Genomic DNA, 17,587 nt, shown 5'->3' on the forward strand with positions numbered 1-17,587 from the left:
TCCCCATCACTGGGGACAGGCTGGCGGCTGCTACGGGTTCTGACCCTACCCTCTCCCGGGTTCTACGCTGTATTCAGACGGGTTGGCCTGATCGCCCGCCCGCTAAGACTTCTGATCCGTTGCAGAACTACTACCCTTTGCGCTACCGCCTCACGGCTAGGGATGGTGTTATCCTCCTCTCCACTGACAATGTTTCGCCGCGTGTTGTGGTCCCCGCGTCTTTGCGTGCTTCGGTCTTGCGCCTCCTTCACCAGGGGCACTGGGGTGTGTCGCGCACCAAATCTCTGGCGCGCCGTCATGTGTACTGGCCTGGCATCGACTCTGAAATCGTACACATGGTCGCTGCCTGCGGCCCTTGTGCGTCACAGGCCGCTGCCCCGAAGTCATCTTTGTCACCGTGGCCTTCGCCTGAGAAGCCCTGGGAGCGCATTCATGCTGATTTTGCGGGACCCTTTTTAGGTACTTATTGGCTCCTCGTAATTGACGCCTATTCTAACTTTCCTTTCATTGTCCGTTGCACGTCACCTACCACCGCGGCAACCACCAGTGCTCTCGCCCGCATTTTTTCTTTGGAAGGCCTCCCCTCTACTCTTGTTACTGATAATGGTCCGCAATTTGCCTCTTCTGACTTTGCGGATTTTTGTGCTCGTCATGGTGTTACGCATGTCACGGCCCCGCCGTTCCATCCACAATCCAACGGTGAGGCTGAACGACTGGTCCGCACGTTTAAGGCTCAAATGCGGAAACTTCTGACTTCTTCTGCTGCTGATGAGGCGCTTCTCCAGTTCCTGGCGTCTTACCGTTTCACCCCCATGGGCGATCACAGCCCGGCTGAGCTCTTACATGGCCGACAGCCCCGCACTCTACTTCATCTTCTGCGGCCTCCCACCTCCCGGCCGCGGGTGCCGTCCCTTGGCCGGTTCGCCGACGACGACCTCGTCTGGGTACGGGGATATGGCAGGCGGCCAAAATGGAGCCCGGGCCGCATCTTAAGACACAGTGGCAGACGCCTGTATGAAATCCAGAGGGACACAGGTGTTGCAGTGCGTCATTCGGACCAGCTTCGGCCTCGGGTGCCAGCACCACCTGTTCCGAATGCCGCCACACCACCCTTGACTCTCCCTGATGCTCGGGATCTTAGCACATCTCCATACTCACAACGCCGCCCTCTACCCGTCATCGCGATGCCAGCACCAGAACGGATGCCACCAGACGACGTGCCCATGCGGGAACCGGAGGACCAACCAGTGTCAGAGTACATCTACTCGCCTCCTCCTCCAACAGACGCTGACGCATCGCCCATGTCTCCTGTCATATCAACTGGACTTGCCGCAACGGGCAGATTGGTGCGTGGGGCCCCAGCAGATTCGACCCCTACGTCTCCTGTCATCTCGACCCGTTATCATCGGGGACACTTCCGTCCGTACGGGAAGCCTCCTCCTCGAGACTTTACGTCAAGTCACACAACGCCTATGGACGTCAGCCATCTCCAGGACACATCCATCAAGACCAGTGCAACAATTTCAAAGGGGGGAAAAGTGTTGTGACTCGCCGATCATTTAAAGTGCCGCCGCGCAATTACGCACGTCCTCTACGTGCGGCGCTGTCTGCCTGCCAGCCATGCAGCAGCGGCGCCACCTAAGCGGCCAGCCAAGCAGCGGCCGCTAGACTGAGACTCAGTGCTTATCTGAACGCTAACGTGTTCACATGTCAACTTACTCTGTGACCTATATGTGTTGTTGTGTCGTTTCTAAATATACTTGTTAAACTAGAAGTTCTAACAACTATCTTTCATCATACAGCTCATTCACTTAGAATTTATAATAAAAATAATGGTAATACATGTTAATAATAGTTTGTCCATAGCTTAACAAAACTTAAGCAGTGAAATTGATTCGCTTTAATTCAAATAAGGTGGGGAAGGACTCATCATTATTAATAAACAGAAGTTACTGAAATAGAGAGAAGAAAAAGGAAATTTCTGAGGGAAATCCAGGGCCCAAAAAAGGTAACAGTAAATGAGTTTACATTTCACATGAGAGCAAACAAGGAATTATATGGAAGACTTGAAAAAATCCCAGTCAATGGAGAAATGAAGGTTGGCTCCCTACAGCTGCATTAAAAGAATGAAATCAGAAAGGACTGTAAATAAGGTACTGACTTACCAGTAGAACAAAAAGATTCAACCCGCACAGTTGAAAGAAATAAATTAGGCTCTATGGTGGTGTGCAACCACTAAAGAAGATACAGGAAAGAGAGAGAGAGAGAGAGAGAGAGAGAGAGAGAGAGAGAGAGAGAGAGAGAGATAGATAGAGAGAGAGAGAGAGAGAGAGAGAGAGATTCAGAGCAAAACTACTAGGCATGGTGGATCAGCATAACAAGAAAGTGAGAACAAAGAATATTCCTGTGACAAGAGCAAGGAGTCAGAGGATGGAAATACTAGTGAAAAGAATTGTGTTAGTACAGTGGATAGGTAGATAAAACAATCAAATAAACCAATAAAATTAAAAACAACAATCTTCCTGTCATACAAAACTGAGATAACTGGAATGAATAGCATTGCTAACTTACCGTAAACAACACAAAATACTTTTGATTGTTTTCACCAACACAGTTATTGACCCATGGACAATGGTGATCCATCTTCCTAATACATCTGTAACAGCATGGATGATACTAAACTAGTCAAATCAATACATTTACTCCATTGCAGAAATTGAAGGTAAGTAGATAAAAGTCTAGAGAATGATATTTTTTTCATTCAGTGCTGTTACAATTCACTGATTAAAAAACTGGAAGTTCCAAATGCATTTTCAATACTGGACCAACCGATCTAATTTAACAGTGCCATGTGTCAACAAAGACACTTTCCTAATGTACTGTAGATACAATTTTTATTTTAATTAACATGACTGACTCACAAGAAAGTAATAACACAAAGAATATTCTTGGAGGAAGAGCAACGAGTCAGAGAATGAAGAAATACTAGTGAAAAGAATTGTTTAATTATAGTGGACATACAGGTGGAACAATCAAATAAATGAATAACATTAAAATCAACAGTGTTTGTGTTGAGCAAAACTATATGAGAAGCAGTCTGAGAATATTAATGTTAACTCACCTTTGGCAAACAGAGCAATGGTGTGCTCTTTCTGGTTTGATGCTACAGCACTTGGGGCACTTGAATATAACCTGACCTTCTCGAAAACCCATTTGCTGGATCATCTCTTTTGTGGCATTTCCTTTTGGAACTGCACCCTGAAGTTAGTTTCAAGTTACATTACAATAGGCATTTCTCACATTTTAATCATATTTAAAAATAAAATAATTTTTTTCTCGAGAGCATATTTTTAATGAAAGAGAAGCACCGATGAAATATTTTTACAACATTATGAATGCAGTTTTCCTTTACAGTCAACCAGAGACATTTACAGTGAACACAAGGGTGGCTAACATGTGGGATCAAATTATCTCATGCCAGGAGAGGAGCGCATTATTTAATGCAAAGAACCAGCTCTAACGAATACTTGAGAGTGCACTATGAGCAGTATTGCACAATTCTTCAGCATGTCATCAAAATCCTTGTCCTGTTTAAAAAAATAAAATAAATAAATAAATAAATAAAAATTTCAAGAACCAAGAAAGGACATTCTAGAGCATTACTAGGCAAGAAATGAATAAACTCAGCAAGGTAAATGATACTGAACTCCCAGAGGTTGTAGCAGTGAGGCAGATGACATGAAATTGAAAAAATGAAATCATCCCTCAAAATAGGAGCCAATAAACTTACTTCAATGGGTAATGCATACTCCTCTGTCAGACATCAGTTTTGCTAATTCATCTGCTTGAGAGGCCACAAAAAGCATTATGTCAATAAAAACTAGCAACTCTTCTGGTTATGATGGTATATCACCCAAAGTATTAAAACCTTTTGCTGACTTGGTTGTATCAGCCCTGAGTTAGCTTTGTAATAAGTCAATGAGTGCAGGAGCATTTCCTCAAAGAGAGAAGTGTGCACAAGTAACGCCAATATACAAGAACCAAGACAAGCAACTGACCTGTGATTATAGAGACATCTCCCTCCTTCCTTTGTTCTCAACATTTTTTGAGAAAGTCTTGCTGAGAATAATATGTCAACAACAGCTCATTTTGGCTTCTGAAAAGACTTCTCTGCTGAGAAGAAAAGATACTGTCATGACTAAGCACAATCAAGTCCAAACCCGAAGGAAGGGTTGATAGCATGTTTATTACTGACACCAGTGAACAGCCAGAGCAGAACTGAGCTGGACACGGAATGCTACTATTTATATAAACATAGACTATTCCAGAATACGCAAATACAAGGCATTTTGAGGCTCTTCCTAAAATGATAAATTATAAATAACAAATAACTGCTTGTGTCCCGCATTGACAAACCCCCGCATTCTGGTTTTGTTGTTACATCCTCTTCACTAAGATAAGCATGAGGGCAGAACCTCTTGTCAAAAATTTGTGATCATTGAGTCAGTCTTCAGTTTCCTAGAATCTCCCATTGTCAATCTGCAATTGTAGATTGTAGATTGTAGCAGGGCTACACACAGAGGCAGGGGTGCTGACTTATAAAAAATATTGGAGGGGCCCATACTGGGGGTCTTGCCCTGGGAAATTTTCTAAATTTTAGATGAAAAATAGTGAGTTTTAAAGTTTTTTAAGCATTTTAGAGTCATATGAGCAACATTAGAAACCTGAAAGCTGGACTTTCAATAACTCGACACTCCGGGAAACTCAAGAAGCCTGACACATTTTTTGGCTTTGAAAAAAGAAACAAAACATAAACGCGCACGGTATTTTCGTAAAAAGCTAATTTAATTTACAGCAATAATCATGCTTATAGACTATTACAGACCAGTGAATATATAGCTCTGAAAAGACTGAAATTACATTTAAATAAATCCTAAACTATCATTAAAAGAATAAAACATAAAATATTGCTGTTGCACAGTTATAGCACTTAGATTAATAAGTGAAATAGTTAATTTAAGCTTACTCTGAACAAGGCTCAGTGTTTATTAAATAAAACCAATATCTCAAAGTTAATGCTTTAATACAGTTAATAATGTTAATACAATATACCTAATACTTCCAGTCAAAAAGTATGTAAATAGCAGGTTTTAATTGGGTCTTACACCCTAAAAATATTTAAGTATTTGAAAATAACTAATACAGTAATATAGTAATACAGTACTAAACTAGTACTAATATTTTGAAACTGAAAATTTAACATTACTTATGTATTTAATTCTCTATTTTATAAAGATTTTTAATATTGCTCTAAATGCCACTATTAGGGCTACAGTGTCTTTTGAAAGATGCAAATGTTGACCGTCTGACTGGATTATTGAATATGAAGTCGTTGATGACTGGTCGGATATCCAACTCAGCCAAAACATCTCAGTGGGCATGAAGAACAGCCAAGTTGTTCAATCGCTTCTGTCCCACTGTTGATCGGAGATGTGACTTCAGACATCTAAGGACGCTAAATGACTGTTCTGCTGTTGCTGTCACGATTGGAACTACTCAGAGAAACTTAACACACTTCACATAACATTTCTCCAACTGCAGGCTCTTGTATGATGTACTTTCTTACATCACACATTTTTTGAGACCAGTAGTTTTTTATTAGTGATATCCGCTACCATATTCAAGTGTAAGCACAGTCTCTCAATGTCTAGGTCATTTTTGAAAAACTCAGTTGATTTTTTCCAAATTTGTTTCACCTTTGTTTAATAAAAGCAAGCACTCTTGCTCAACTGCAATGACCTGTGTGAGTCCAGTTGAAGCAAACCGCTCAGTAATGCAAGATTGCACCATTTCACAAACTTCAATGTAAATACTTTGTAGTGTTCCTTCAGGGTCTTGAAAGTGTGCGGTGACTGGTTTCACTGTTTTCATACTTCTTTGGTATACTTCAATTCCAAGGAAGCGAAGGATCATCAACTCTTGACGGTTTTTCTTTTAAACACATCCCAAAAGTGTTCAAAACTATCACGCCTTCCATTCAATATACAGATCAAGCCCTCATATATTTTTCCAGATCAGCAACACTTAGATGAGGACATTGAATTTTTTCATTGACATCCTCTACTGGGTTTACTGCATGGCAATAAAGACGTAAAAGGAAATAAGTCTTGAATTGTAACATTGACTCAAGGTAGCCTGCACATTTGTAACCTGCCTCTGTTTTGTCCTCTGCAGAAAATGTTTAAAAAAAACTCTAGAAGTTCTTCAAAGTTTTTCAATATTCTCAAGATACTAGAAGCTCGCATAGTCGATCAAGTCTGGCAAAGGGGTCGTAGAACAGCTTGGTCGTTGGCGCTCTCACAGAGTATGCTTCGGAAAGCTCCCATCCTTTTGTTGGATTCCCTTATGGTGTTTATTAAGTCCTTGGCTAAAGCCATAATATCCCTCAAAGATGTAAGATGGCAGAGACTGTCAGCAACTGCCAAGTCTGAATTGTGAGCAGTGCAGTGCACATAACGTGCTTTTGGTTGTATATCCAAAACTAACTTTTTTAGTCCTTTGAACTTACCTCTCATATTCAAGGCACCATCATAGCACTGTCCTCTTAAGTTATCCATTGACAAATCAAGATGAGCAAAAACATCTTCTAAAATACTAAACAGAGTTTGTGATTCAGTGTTGGGGGGGGGGGGGGGGGGGGGTCTTGTTTAAGCCAATAAATTCTTCGTTAATGACTAAGGAACCATTGACAATACAAATACAAAATGATACTTGTTCGTGAATCAAAGAATCACTTGTTTCATCAACCTTAATAGAAAAATATTCAGTGTTCTTGACTGAAGTCAATACCTTTCTTAACACAGACTTACTAGTAGATCAATAATCTCATTTTGAATATCGTGGGATGTGCACTTATACCCCGAACACCCTAACCAATCTTTAAATTCAGGTATGTCATTGTTTTGGAGTTCCAACAATTGAAAAAAATTTGAGTTTACATCTTCGTGCCCTCTAATTGCTAGTCCTTGCCGGCACAGAAATTGCACGATAGTAAAAATTGTTTCAAGAGCTTAGTAGCCTTTCTGCATATCACTATCTAACTGTTCATTCAAAGGAGAGGCCACACTTCGGTTAGTGATAGAATTTAGTTTCAGAACACCTTCTTTATGCGTGAACATATTTTCATGAAGATGGAATTTTTCCAAAGCCTTTTCCCAGTTAGTAAACCCTACTGAAGTAAATGCGTCTTCTTTTCTTTTTTGAAGAAAACTGTAATAGATTTTTAGCATCTGCCTCTTTGCTAGTTTTGCAAAAAAAATTTTTGGTAGGTGCTTCACATTCTAGCCATGTATATCAATCAAGACTTCTGAAATGATCTTCCCTTACCGGATTGTCCAGATTTTGGCTGTGAACGGTTCTCGCCTGAAGACGATGAAGCAATTGAAGACACAATAATTGTTGGAGGTTGACTTGCAGTATCATCAACTTCCAAGCATGTCTACACTAAGAGACTAAAGTAAATGAATCAAATATAGTCATATAAAATAGTCCACTAGACACTAAAGTCGAAACACTAAACACATCTGAAGCATGAACTGAACAAAACTATCCACACGTATGACTGCGACAGCAGGGTGTGCTTTATACAGCCATGGTGTCGTAATGTCTCGAAGCATCCAGGTGATGCAAGGCAGAAGGTTCCTGGCGCTTGTGCTCCAGTCCTTTTGATGTAGCTGTGGCCACAGTGCTGGATTCCAGCACCAGACTTTACCCAAAGGTTCACGCACCAGGACAATTCTAAGTGTGCCCGCAACACCATAACATTAACATGAGTCACATCACTTGTTTTCAGTTAACCTGCTTACTACCATAATCATTGTTTGTTTTAACTCATTACTGAATGTATTTTAAAAGGTAACTATTGTCAAACAAGGAAAATAAAAAATTCCAACATAATTTTGCGATTTTACAAAGCATAATACAACTAATAATTTTCTTAAATTATTGGAGGCACTCGGGCCCTCTCAGGCCCCATGGAGTCGGCACCTGTGTACAGAGGACATGAACAATGTCTCAGTAGTTTCATCTTCTTGATGGGTGGTTATGATACTTGAATTCCCATGTGACATCTGACAAGGGATGAAGGATTCGATACAGCCCAAACTAGTGCTTTAGTAACTATTACGATGGTCCCACATTTTGCATGGGTGTAAAATTCCATACCAAGTCTACCAGGCCATATCTAACTGACTAGTGCCTGGCATTATAGCGCTCTCGGTCTTTCTTCTGAATGTCCAGGGTCTATATGCAAGCCAGCTGCCGTGCTTCCTCAGTCCTGATGATGGGATGCTCACATAGTCATCCTGAGTATCATCTGGCTGAAATGGAAAGAGTGTATCCACTGTCATTTTGGCCTCACAACCATGTACCAGAAAGAACAGTGCAAAATCAGTAATGTCTTGCTTCGCTATGTTGTATGCCAATGTCATGACAAGAAAGTACTGCATTCCACTCCCCCTGTTTGATATCAACATGCAGTAAAGAGCATATCTGCCAACTTCTTATTAAGCTGTTCTGCAGACAAATGGTCTGTGGATTGTAGGCAACTGTCATCCCATGGGTGATGTCGTGACATGAAATTACTTCCGACACTGGTCTCATCTATGCTTAAAAATGATGTCTTCCACAAGAAGTAACTTTGCAATTGCCAGACCTTTGGCAGTTGGCACAGCTTTGGTGACACCATTGTGAGCAACATAGTCAGCGCAGGCTATTAACCATCAATTTGCATTTGTTGACTTTGGGAATCTCCTCAAGAGATCACTTTCACTTCCATAGAATGGCACTGCTGCATTGAGGATTGGTACCAAATGTCCTGCAGGTAATCCTTACAGTGGCTCACGTAATGACTAATGGATTGCCCGCGAAAGGCAAAGGTCCCGAGTTCGAGTCTCGGTCCGGCACACAGTTTTAATCTTCCAGGAAGTTTCACCTGATATCCTGTTGCAGAGTGTGCTCTACAACATGACAGTCATGACTTCAGTTCTTTCCCCAGACAGCAATTTCCCAGAAGTCCACAGGTGCAAACTAGCACTACAACATGTCTTTGGTTCTCGCCACCCACCTGGCCTTAATTTACGCTAATTCCTTTCTTCACAGTAACTACTCCTTTCTTCACCCCATTTTAGTTTTCTACATCTTTCATGTTATTCTGTCTTGCATCTTTAAGCTGTCAGGTCTTTCCTTCTCATTCTGTTTGGTAAGTCTCTCCTGACCCAGGATTCTGGGTGACTTTTCTGAACTGTACCCCTTTCCCTAAAGCTCTCCAGTCTTTTCCTTCGCCCCTCTTCCTTTGCCTTCAACTCTTCTACTGGAAGAAGAAAATTTGTAAAAGTTAAATCTTTTTGTGTGTGTATTCTCCTGCCACTGCTTGGTGAGTACATTTTTTATCTATCCATTTACATTATATTGTCACCAATTGATTATTGTGTTGTAACAATATTAAAAGCACAGACTGCTACTCACCACCCCCTCCACAGTGGTATTCCGCAGCCTTATGAACCTCGTCCATCCCCACTCCATCCCTGTTCTCAACCTCTTACCTCACAGTTCATATTCCTAGATGCCAAATCTGTCCCATAACCCCTCAACACCACCTACTACAGTCTTGTCACGTGCACTCCTATCCCATCAAAAGTAGGGCTATCTGTGAAAGCAGCTGCCTGACATACAAACTGAGCTGCAACCACTGTGCTGCTTTCTACGTGGGCCTGACAACTAACATGCTGTCTGACTGCATGAATGGCCATAGCCAAACTGTGGACAAGAGGCAGTTGGATCACAGGGTTGCTGAACATATTGCCTAACACAATGTGCTTCACTTCAACAACTGCTTCACAGCCAGTGCCGTATGAATTCTTTCTACCAACACCAGCTTTTCTGAACTGAACATGTGGGAACCGTCCCTACAAGATATCCTTTATCCTGTAACCCCTTGCCTCAACCTTCACTAGTCCCTGCCCTCCACCTACCTATCCTTATCCTCATCCCTATTCTTACTCCTATCCATCCCTATGCCTAACCCTATTCCTACCCCTAACCCTACCCCTATCCCTATCCCACTCCCACCCCAGCACTACACGTGACTTATATCACACCAATGCACCCTTCTCTATTTCTCTTCCCGTCCTTCCCCCTCTAGCACAGCCTCCTGCCTCTGCAACTAGCAGCCTATGCTGTCCCCACCATGTCCCTGCACACCCACAAAGACAGCATAGTATCTTTTCAAACCCTTACCCCATCATTCCTGCCCCTCCAAGTCCTATGTCTCCTCCTTACCTCCACCGCCCACCGCAGCAGACTGCTGTTCGCATTAGACACAGTTGCAGTCTGCACTTTGGCCTCAGCACCCAGCAACAGTGGCCACATATGTGCAAGTTATGCTCTTGTGAATGTCTGTGAGTGTTTTCCACTTCAGAAGAAGAACTTTTCTATCTGAAAAATTACATGTTTGGCAGTCTTTTTCATTGTGCTTGTGTCCAAATCATCACCTCTTCTATGTGGTGAGTAGCGATCTATTGTTTTCATATTGTTGTTATTCCAGTTGGCCATCAAGATGTGGTACCTCCCTAGTAAGATGAAATGTGCACAGACTATATGACACATGGTAGCACATCAATGTGAAGACTGTGCTTCATCTTTCTATTTGTGAAGAACAGACAATGACTGTAGAGTACACTTTAGAAAAACAAAGCCCTTTTATATGATTACAGGGTGCACCTAAACTGCCTTTACAGAAATTAAGGACCTGTAGTGGGGGCCAAGATGGTTAAGTTCAGCATAGGAGCTGATGTCCAGAACTTACAGTTTTCCCGTTACACGCAAAATACCACAACACACATTCAGATCTACTGCAATTTCGGTGCTAGTGACTAGGGTATTACACAGGTCATTACCACTCACCTGATGTCCCAAGCCAACTTCAAGTCTGTTTACATGCCATTCAGCTGAATTTGTGATCTACTCAGAGAGGTTTGTGCCTTCCGTTCTCCTTGTGGTCTTTGTTTGTACTGCACCACCGTAAAGTACTAATCATTCAGTACAGCATAGACTGCAAGCTGTATGTGTGATACTGTCACCTGTCAATACCAAAGGGTAGCACTAGAGGTTCCACTGTTGTCTGACAGTGACAGTGAGCGGTGCTACCTACCTGCTGCCCATACTAGTGCCACGCCCTCTGATCGAGGTGCCACCTGCACCAAGGGTCACAAGGACAAGAGACTGCCCAACTACAGCTCTAGTCAGTTCTTACTGAGTTGCTGACCAGATGATGAGTAGCTCCAGTTAGTAGTAGACGAGGATCAACATAGTGCAGTCACAACTTTCTCTATGATAGTAGTACATTCATTCCGTTCTCGAGACTTATGTTTATTTCTGTATTACTGGCTATGCCAAGGACTTTGCCCAGGAATCTTTTGCAAAAAAGTTGGGTATATTACACTATTTCTCTCAGTTACTGAGTTCTCTGATTATTTTGATGCTCATCAGTTGTATGTTGAGTGTTTTCCACACTGCCAGTAACCTTCCCACTTCCTCTTTGCTATGGTATGCAATTGAGGATTGAAAATGCATGCATTGTCCACTGGTAGTGTTCCCCAGAGGCACTGCACACTGGAGTTTGAAGAGACTGTGCTCTGTGCAGTGGAAGAGGACACAATGGTGAGCACCAGACATACTGAATGTGGATCACCAAGCTATCTGGCATGTTTTGCATGAGCAGCAGCTACACCTGTACCACCACCCACAGGTATAGTCAATGCAGCCACAGGATTTTGGATCATGAGCCCACTTCTGCAGATGGTTCTTGCACTGTTGTGTGAGCGAGCCCAACTTTCCACAGTGGATCCTTTTCACTAGTGAAGCCAGGTTCACCAGGGATGGTGTTCTCAATTTCGACATCAGTCGTGCGTGGGCTGATGAAAGCCTGCATGCTGCATGCCCCCGTGGGTTTTAGGAGTGATATGTTCTGGCATTTGGGCAGGGTTTCTAATTAACATGTGATACGGCCATCCCTTCTTCCAACACATCTCACGGGTGGTGCAGTTCCTCGATGGCATTCGGTGTGGTTCTGGCACAGTGATGTAGCACTTCATTTTTTACATGCAGCCTGAGATCATGTGGACTGACCATTTGGGCAACAGTGGATAAGTCACAGTCTCCTAAGTTGAACCTGCTAGACCAGTGGGGTCACATGAAATCCTTGATTTAAAAAATCCCTGTGACATTACTGATGCAGGTTATGGCTGCTGCAAATGTTGCAGGACCAGGGATTGATGATCCTGTGTACCAGAACAAGGGACTGAGGCACCGTATCTGTATCGATATCTGTGGTCGTCACATTGTGCCCTAGTTATAAGTGGTCCCAAACAACATGCATCAGGAGTCAGAGAGCAACATGTGTTGTAACTCTCATAAACATCACAGTGGCTCCATCGAGAGTGAGAAAGTGACAGCTCTACTGACCTGTTGCAGGAAGGGATGGACGGCGTACGGCACACTGAGGCCCTGAAGGGCACTGAGAAAGTCAGAGCAGATGACATAACTGAAAAGCCTGTGTCGCCGGAAGTGCTGCATGGCCTGATACACGTCGAAGAGCTCTGCTGTTGACACCGATCAGTGATCCGAAAGCCAATACCGAAAACCGTCAGTGCCGATGACAGAGGCACACCCAACACCACGATCAGTCTGGGAGCCATCAGTGTACACAAAATTACTATCACGAAGTTCCGGGCGAAAGTCGTGAAACTTACAGTGATAAAGTGAGGCTGGAGTAGTGTCTTTAGGAAGTGAATGAAGGCCAAGATGAATGCTGGCCGCCACACAAAGCCAAGGTGGTGAAGATTTCACACCCATTCAGAAAATGGCAGGCAGCACGAAGTTAAGCTGCCGGAGCAAAAGCCGAAAGCGAGCTCCAGGAGGTAACAGCGAAGAGGGACGCGCCCCATACTGGCAGTCAAAGGAGTCATCGAAGAAGGAGGTGTAGTATGGGTGGTCAGGCAAGGCAGACAAATGGCATGCGTATCTAACAAGCAGAAAGTCATGCCGGTATGACAGTGGTCGTTCAGCAGCTTCGGTATACAGACTCTCAATTGGGCTAGCGTAAAAGTTGCCAAATGGATGCACGAATGAATCAGCCATAATCTAGTTTCAAACATACAAGGGACTGACAAAATCGAAGGAGGGTAGTCTGATCCACTCCCCAGGAAGTACTGCTGATTGTTTGTTTTGTTTTGTTTTAGGGGGCAAAAACAACTAGGGTCATACATGCCCACGTCAGAACTGTAGAACACGGAGACAAAGAGAGGAGTTAAAACTACATGTTTATCCCAATTGATGGAAGTTAAGATAGCTACAAACAGGGATATGGGAAAAGGTTTATAAAAGAAGCCATAGAGAAATGGATGTCCTGAACTAAAGATTAAGTGTTCTTCACCATATTGCAACGATGGAAAAATGGAAAATGTGATTGACAGTCCAAGCACCGTTCACTAACACGGCCGATAACTCAGATGCCAACGAATGGTGATGACTAAATAGGCAGTGCCTGAAAGGAAACCTAGCTAAAATGATCTCCTCACAGTGAGAGGGCTGAGAGGAGGTCGTCCAAGCCGCTGGGAGAGGCTTAATAACCCAGAGCTTGATCCCATGAAGGGAGGACCAGTGGTGATCCCAAAGTGACACCATCTGCTGACAGGCAGCAACACAAAGATCATTGGAGGGAATGGAAGAACTAGCAGGCTGAGGTACAAGAACTGCAGCCTTGGCAGGCAGCAACACAGAGATCATTGGAGAGAATGGAAGAACTAGCAGGCTGAGGGATAAGGACTGCAGCCTTGGCAACAGCGTCAGCGGCCTCATTTCCTATCAAACCGATGTGACCAAAAACCCACATAAACATCACAGATGCTCCATCGAGAGTGAGCAAGCTCTCCTGGACCACTGCACTGAGGGGTGGAAGGTGTACAGCACACAGAGGCTTTGCAGGACACAGAGAGTCTGAGCAAATGACACAATTGAGAAGCCTGTGTCATCGTATGTATACTGCATTGCCTGATACGGGGCAAACAGCCCTGCTGTAACTACTGAGCAGTTTTCCGGAAGCTGATACTGAAAAACGCCAATGCCAATGACAAAGGCATATCCGACACTGTGGTCAGTCCGAGAGCCATCAGTGTACACAAAGGTACTGTCATGAAGTTCCATGCGAACGTCGTGAAACTGAAGGCAATAGAGGAAGGATGGAATAGTGTCCTTAGGAAGTGAATGAAGGCCCAGGTGAACATGGGCTGCCACATGAAGCCAAGGTGGTGAAGGGTCCACATCCATCGGGAAAGTTGGCAGGTAGCACAAAGATAAGCTTTCACAGCAAGAGCTGAAAGCGAAATCCAAGAGGTAACACAGAAGATGGATGCGCCTCATACTGACGATCAAAGGAGTCACCAAAGGAGGAGGCATAGGAGGGGTGGCCATGCATGGCAGACAAACGGCATACATATCTGCTGAGGAGAAAGTCACGGCAGTAAGATAGGGGTAGTTTGCCAGCTTCTGCATACGGACTCTCAACCAGCAGGCTAGTGTAAAAGGTGCCAGTGGCCAAATGGGTGTCATGATGGTGGATAGTATTGAGAAGGCGTAAGAGCGATGGACGTGCAGATGCATAAACAAAACACCCATAGTCTAGTGGGGTGGTTCAATCTGCTCTCCAGGAAGTACCACTGAGGATGCTTAGGACATTGAGGGGCTGCATACAGAGTTTCCTATTGAGCATGAGCCGCAGGAATTTCATAGTTTCAACGAACAAAACAGCGACTGGCCCAAAATGTAAAGATGGTGGAAGAAACCAATTTCACAGCCGGAAATTCATACAAATGGTTTTTCAGTGGAAAAACAAAAGCCACTGTCAATGCTCCATGAGTAAAGATGATCGAGACATCGCTGAAGATGTCGCTCAATGAGACAAGTCTGTGAAGCACTGCAGTACATGGCAAAACCGTCAATGAAATCGGAGACAGACAGGCCATTATATTGTTCATGATGATAGCAAGGACGATGATGCTCAGGACGGAACCCTGAGGCTTACCATATCCCTGGATAAAGGTGTCTGACACGGCAGAACGCACACATACCTTGAAAAGTTGGTCTTAAAAATTCCTGAAGGAAACGGGCAGGTGGCCATGGAAGCCCCATGTGTGGAGAGTACTGAGGATACCTGTCCTCCAGCAGGTGTCGTAGACTTTCACCAAATTCTAAAACACGGCCACAGCCTGGGATTTCCACAGAAAACCATTCATGACATGGGTGGACAAAGTGACGAGATGGTCAACTGCAGAACAGCCCTCTCGAAATTAACGCAGTGCACTGGTTAGTAAATTGTGAGACTCGAGCCACAATACCAGCCGGGCATGACTCATACGTTCCATCACCATGCAAATATAGCTGGTGAGTGAAATAGGGCGGTAGCTAGAAGGAAGGTGTTTGTCCTTACCAGGCTTAAGTATGGGTATGACAGTGGTTTCACACCACCACCTGTGAAACATGCCCTCTGCCCAGATATGGTTGTACGTATAAAGGAGAAAATGCTTGCCTGCAAGAGAAAGGTGCTGCAACATCTGAAAGTGAACATTGTCTGGCCCCGGGGCGCAGGATCACAATGAAGTGAGATCATGATCTAGCTCCCTCATACTAAAGGCGTCATTGTAGACTCTTCCACTCATTTCCGATGGAGGAAGAAAAGATGATAGTGGGAGGAGCTTCAAATCTCTGCAAAATTGCAGCTCAAGGTGTTGGAGATAGCAAAGGGTTCACTGTGACATTATCTGTCACTGTCAGGACAGAAATTGGGGAATTGACCTTGGTCCCAGAGAGTTGTCGGAGGTTGGCCCACATGATGGAAAAGGGAGGCGAACTGTTAAAAGAACTAGTAAATGAAATCCAGCTACCTTTTTTGCTATCCTGAAGAATGCAACAACACTGTGCATGCAGCTGTTTATAATGAATGTAGTTTGCCATTGTAGGATGACAGATCAAAATGCGGAGAGAATGTCACTGCATGTGAATTGCATTGCAGCACGCCTCAGTCCACCAAAGGACTGGGACACGGCGTGATAAAGAGGAAGTGCAAGGAATGGAACATTCAGCAGTGGTAAGGGTAACATTTGTAAGATATTCTACCTGCAGAAATGTTGTTCATCAAAGGTTGACAGGGAGAAGTAAAGCCTCCAATCGGCCTTAGAAAGCTGCCATTTGGGTGTGGACATAGGTGGAGTAGAAATCAGCAAATGGATAGCACATGGGAAATGGTCACTTGAGTATGTGTCAGAGAGAATGGACCACTCAAGATGATGGACAAGCTGGGCATTGCAGGTCCAAATGCGAATAGATGTGCGTAGAGTCTGAACGGAATGTGGGTGGCTCTTGTTTAAGGCAGAGGATGTTAAGTTGATTGAGCAGGTCAGCCAAGAGGGCAGGTTCTGGGAGAACCACAAGGGGATGGTGCGCATTAAAGAAACCGAGCAGCAGAAAGGGGTGAGGTTGCTGCCCAGTAAGCTTGACAAAGTCTGCCCTGGTGACACTGAATGACGGGGGGATGTAACTGGTACAAAGGGAAAAGGTCAGGTGAGGAAGGAAAAGGCAGACTGCAACACAAGCCAGATAGTCAGGGAGATGGGTTGAGTATGAACATCCTGGATGAACAGCATGACTCCCCTATGAAATGGAATGCCCTCCTTGGCGGGGAAGGTCAAAGCAGACCAGCAAGAAATGCGAGAGCTCAATGTGTTCATGAGGACAGAATTTTGTTTCCTGGAGTCAGAGAACAGTGGACACTGCAGTTCTAAGAGAACCATAAGTCCTCTTTGTTGGATCTAAGGCTGTGAACATTCCATTGGAGGAGACCCATGACGGGGAAAGGGGAGCAAGGAAAAAATGAAGGGGTGTCATCTCGGTGGCTGCCAAGTGCCAGCCTTAGAAAATTCACTGCTATAGGATGCAGAAGCTGGAGGATCCTGCTCCATGAGATCTACAGATGCATCAGCATTCTTCTTCTGCTGGTCTATGGAGGCCATGGTAGAAAAATTGTTGGTGGTGCACATCGGTGACATGGAGGTCAGCCAGATGAGTGTATCATGTGGCGACACCATTGAAGAGGATCTCCGAGTTGATGAAAGAGAACACCATTTGCCTTTGTTTGACTTCTTGAAACCTCTGCGGTTGGCAGCAGAAGACTCAGATGTGTGTGGGCTGGAGGGACATAGGAAGTCTTCATGGGAGTATTCCATCTGTCCTTTCCACTCTGCCGGTTGTGTACCAGGTAACTTTGCCTCCTGAGGTGAAAGTTTGGTGGCTTGTTGCATGACTGGAGGAGGAAACAGGGATGCTACCATAACACTGGGTGATTTAACAACTGCAGAGCTGAATTTGAGGTCATATGTCTGTGTGGGCCATGTCTTTCATGGAGCAAGATGTAGCAAGAATAGTACTGTACATGCTAGTTGGTAGAACACAGGGTTTGCAACTAGCCAATAATTTG

The 17,587-nt window shown here is 44.0% G+C and overlaps 1 protein-coding gene across 4 annotated transcripts in view; it reads right to left on the minus strand.

The window, feature by feature from the left end:
- LOC126259324 (palmitoyltransferase ZDHHC3) overlaps positions 1-17,587 on the minus strand; it is a 74,473-nt gene that overhangs the window by 20,816 nt on the left and 36,070 nt on the right. For all 4 annotated transcript variants that reach the window (XM_049956008.1, XM_049956010.1, XM_049956011.1 and 1 more), the window contains exons 4-5: positions 3,122-3,258; positions 2,572-2,656 (exon numbers count right to left, since the gene is read on the minus strand). In XM_049956008.1, the coding sequence (XP_049811965.1) occupies positions 2,572-2,656; positions 3,122-3,258 (222 nt within the window). The remainder of the gene's footprint in view (positions 1-2,571; positions 2,657-3,121; positions 3,259-17,587) is intronic.

The sequence above is a fragment of the Schistocerca nitens genome, chromosome 5, assembly GCF_023898315.1.
Source record: "Schistocerca nitens isolate TAMUIC-IGC-003100 chromosome 5, iqSchNite1.1, whole genome shotgun sequence".
Classification (NCBI taxonomy): domain Eukaryota; kingdom Metazoa; phylum Arthropoda; class Insecta; order Orthoptera; family Acrididae; genus Schistocerca; species Schistocerca nitens.